This window comes from Branchiostoma belcheri, unplaced genomic scaffold (genome assembly GCF_001625305.1).
Source record: "Branchiostoma belcheri isolate BF01 breed outbred unplaced genomic scaffold, Haploidv18h27 scaffold21, whole genome shotgun sequence".
Classification (NCBI taxonomy): Eukaryota; Metazoa; Chordata; class Leptocardii; order Amphioxiformes; family Branchiostomatidae; genus Branchiostoma; species Branchiostoma belcheri.
The window spans coordinates 2,876,961-2,879,507 of record NW_017803602.1 but is presented as its reverse complement, the minus strand read 5'-3'; the positions used below and the strand labels follow the sequence as shown (position 1 = coordinate 2,879,507).

General features: G+C 42.0%; 1 protein-coding gene across 1 annotated transcript in view; it reads left to right on the top strand.

Annotated features, from left to right (window-relative positions):
• Positions 1 to 2,547, top strand: part of LOC109469648 (treslin-like) — a 16,895-nt gene that overhangs the window by 7,319 nt on the left and 7,029 nt on the right. Inside the window, exons 14-18 of the mRNA XM_019768183.1 lie at positions 469 to 648; positions 881 to 977; positions 1,095 to 1,167; positions 1,324 to 1,488; positions 1,844 to 2,005. Of these exons, the coding sequence (XP_019623742.1) occupies positions 469 to 648; positions 881 to 977; positions 1,095 to 1,167; positions 1,324 to 1,488; positions 1,844 to 2,005 (677 nt within the window). The remainder of the gene's footprint in view (positions 1 to 468; positions 649 to 880; positions 978 to 1,094; positions 1,168 to 1,323; positions 1,489 to 1,843; positions 2,006 to 2,547) is intronic.

The window sequence follows — 2,547 nt, the reverse complement described above, 5'->3', positions numbered from 1 at the left end:
GTTGCAGTCTTAAAAGTTGCCTTTTCAATTGTCAAATGTTTTTACTCAATTTCCACATCAATGAAGGAATATCAGGCAGGTGTTAATCACCATGTTGATGGCCCTATTTGCATTTCAGTGGATTGTTTTTACAATTAATGGTATGAGCTATGAGGGTAGGCGTCAACAAAACAAAGGACAAGTTGGATTATAGACTGCTTATATAGTGGCTTTCTATTGTACTGCACTAAAACATAAGTTTTCTGGTATCTTATATTCACGGTTACAAGTTTTAAGACAGTGCAGGTAGCTTATTAGATGGTGTAGGTTTGAGTCCCTATAACCATGTTTTGGGACTGCAGGAACATTTTTTTTAAAATTTGGAAATAGATAACTCGAACAAGAATGAATATATTTTCATGATTGCCTTATTAGATGTAGATTATGCAAATCAGAAGTTAATTTGCATGTTCCCTTCTGTAACTCCAGCTATGTCCATAACATGGAGAAGTTGCTGAAGGGAGTGTACAGAGAGCTGGGTCTGACCCTGCCTGACCTGCTGGCTCCAGGACTAGATGAGAAACATGACCTCCCTAACAAACTCTCCGTCGGCCCTGCTGCATCTGTAGCCTCTGCTGTGGACTCGGCATCTTCTGTCAGCTCACAGAGGTATGGTACTGTAGGAAGATAACTCTGTGATATGGCAGATTTGTACTAGAAAGGCAACATTTGCAAGAGAATGTAGGATATTTCACTCCCATTCCTCCAAACTAAAAATTGTGTGGTCTAGAATCCATACATTTTTTTATCACTGCAGGAGTAGGTAACAATGGTTGAAGAATGTACTAAAGTAATACTAATAGTGATATCAGTTTATGACACTTTTTCTCTCTGAAATCAGGGGTTCCAGACGGTTTGTACGGAATCCCAGTTTGATGGATGCAGGGCAGAAGAAGGCAATCCTGGTACATGTGGCTCCTGCAGACAAGGCAAAAAAGGTACCATTTCTTACCTAATCTGCACCTATGCACAATGTTGTGGGGAATTTGTCAGATTATTTCATTATACAAACCCCTGTATTGTGCGGTAACATCTCCCTGCACTTGTTTTTCCAGAGTAAAAGGAAAAGGAGGAAGTCAGGTAGTGCCAGGAAAAAACGTTCTGATCCTGTTGCTGTTAAAGAAGAAGGTAATTGGAATTTAAGACAATACAGTATTTGCAGTTCAATTCCACTTGTTTTTTTGAGACTTTTACACCATTGTTTTCGTGTTAGATGTATGTCAAGAGAAGAGTGTTCGTAGTCTTGTTTTATGAGACTTTTGCACCATTATTTTGCGTTGTTAGATGTAAGTGAAGTGAAGAGAGTCCGTAGGAACCTGAGCATGTTGATGGATGGAAGTCAGTCTCCCAGTAAGCTGTCCCGCCGTGCCTCCATGCCTGCTCCCAGTCTCCCCAGCCCCAGGAAGAGTCCACGTAGGGGCAGCACCAGGAGTGTTACCACTCCCAGAGGTAGGTGAACAACTCAGTAAAGGCAATAAGTTTGAAAGAAGCTTATGGGATTCATAATGTTATCTTGATAAGAATCTTGCCAAGTGTAGACTTATATTTCAAAGTGTGTGAGGTGAAATATAGTGTTGGTATTGAACCAAAACATTTCTCTAGTGTACTACTTGTCCATTAAGTTTGAGGGTTAGGTGTTTCACCTTGCAGGGTACACACAGTGACAGAAAATATGTACTAGTATTACTTCATTGTGATGATTTTATGCTGTGGGTCTATGAAGACTTTATCACATAAAATGAATGTAAGTAAACCTGTAAGAAACATACAAAAATAACACGAGTCGTCTGTCCCAACCATGCAGGTCGCCACATACTCAAGGACAATACAGTTGAGGAGACTCCTGCAAAGAAGCAGCTGTCTAACGCCCTGTGGCAGAAACAGGAGAGGGCACGTCTCAGGGCGAGGACCAACTCTGAGGTGTTTGTCGTGGGGGAGTCTCCAGTCAAGCCACTCACTGCACCAGGTTGGTGTCTGGTTCTTCTGTCTGTGAATTTTTTAAGTATTCTGTTAACATACAGTGTGTAATGCAAAATGTATCAGGATATATCAGGATAAATGAACTTAGGATACTGTTATTCTTTCCCACAGGTACAGAACCATTAAGAAGAAGTCCAAGGAAGCATGTATCTAGTTTCAGGAGGCGGCCTTCCTTCTATGACCCCAGCAAACGATCTCGGTATGTTGTGTCTGCCCAGAGAGTAGCTAAGAAAATCCGCGGCTGCAATACCTCACCATTAAAGATAGACTTCACTTCTCCACGGAGAACTCCCAGAAAATCTCCTGCCAAGTTCCTCCTGTCAGAACTGTTAGGATCTGCAGGTAAAGACAGTCCCAGGAAGAAGACTCCCGAGTTGAGGAGAACACCCAGGAAGACAGGGCACAGTGCAGCTTCAAATGAAGCTGTATCTGCACTGGAGACACCAGAGAAGAGTTTTAAAACTCCTACGAAGAGAAGCAGATGTGGTCGCAGCTCTACAAGACAAGCATCCTCTATTACACCAACAA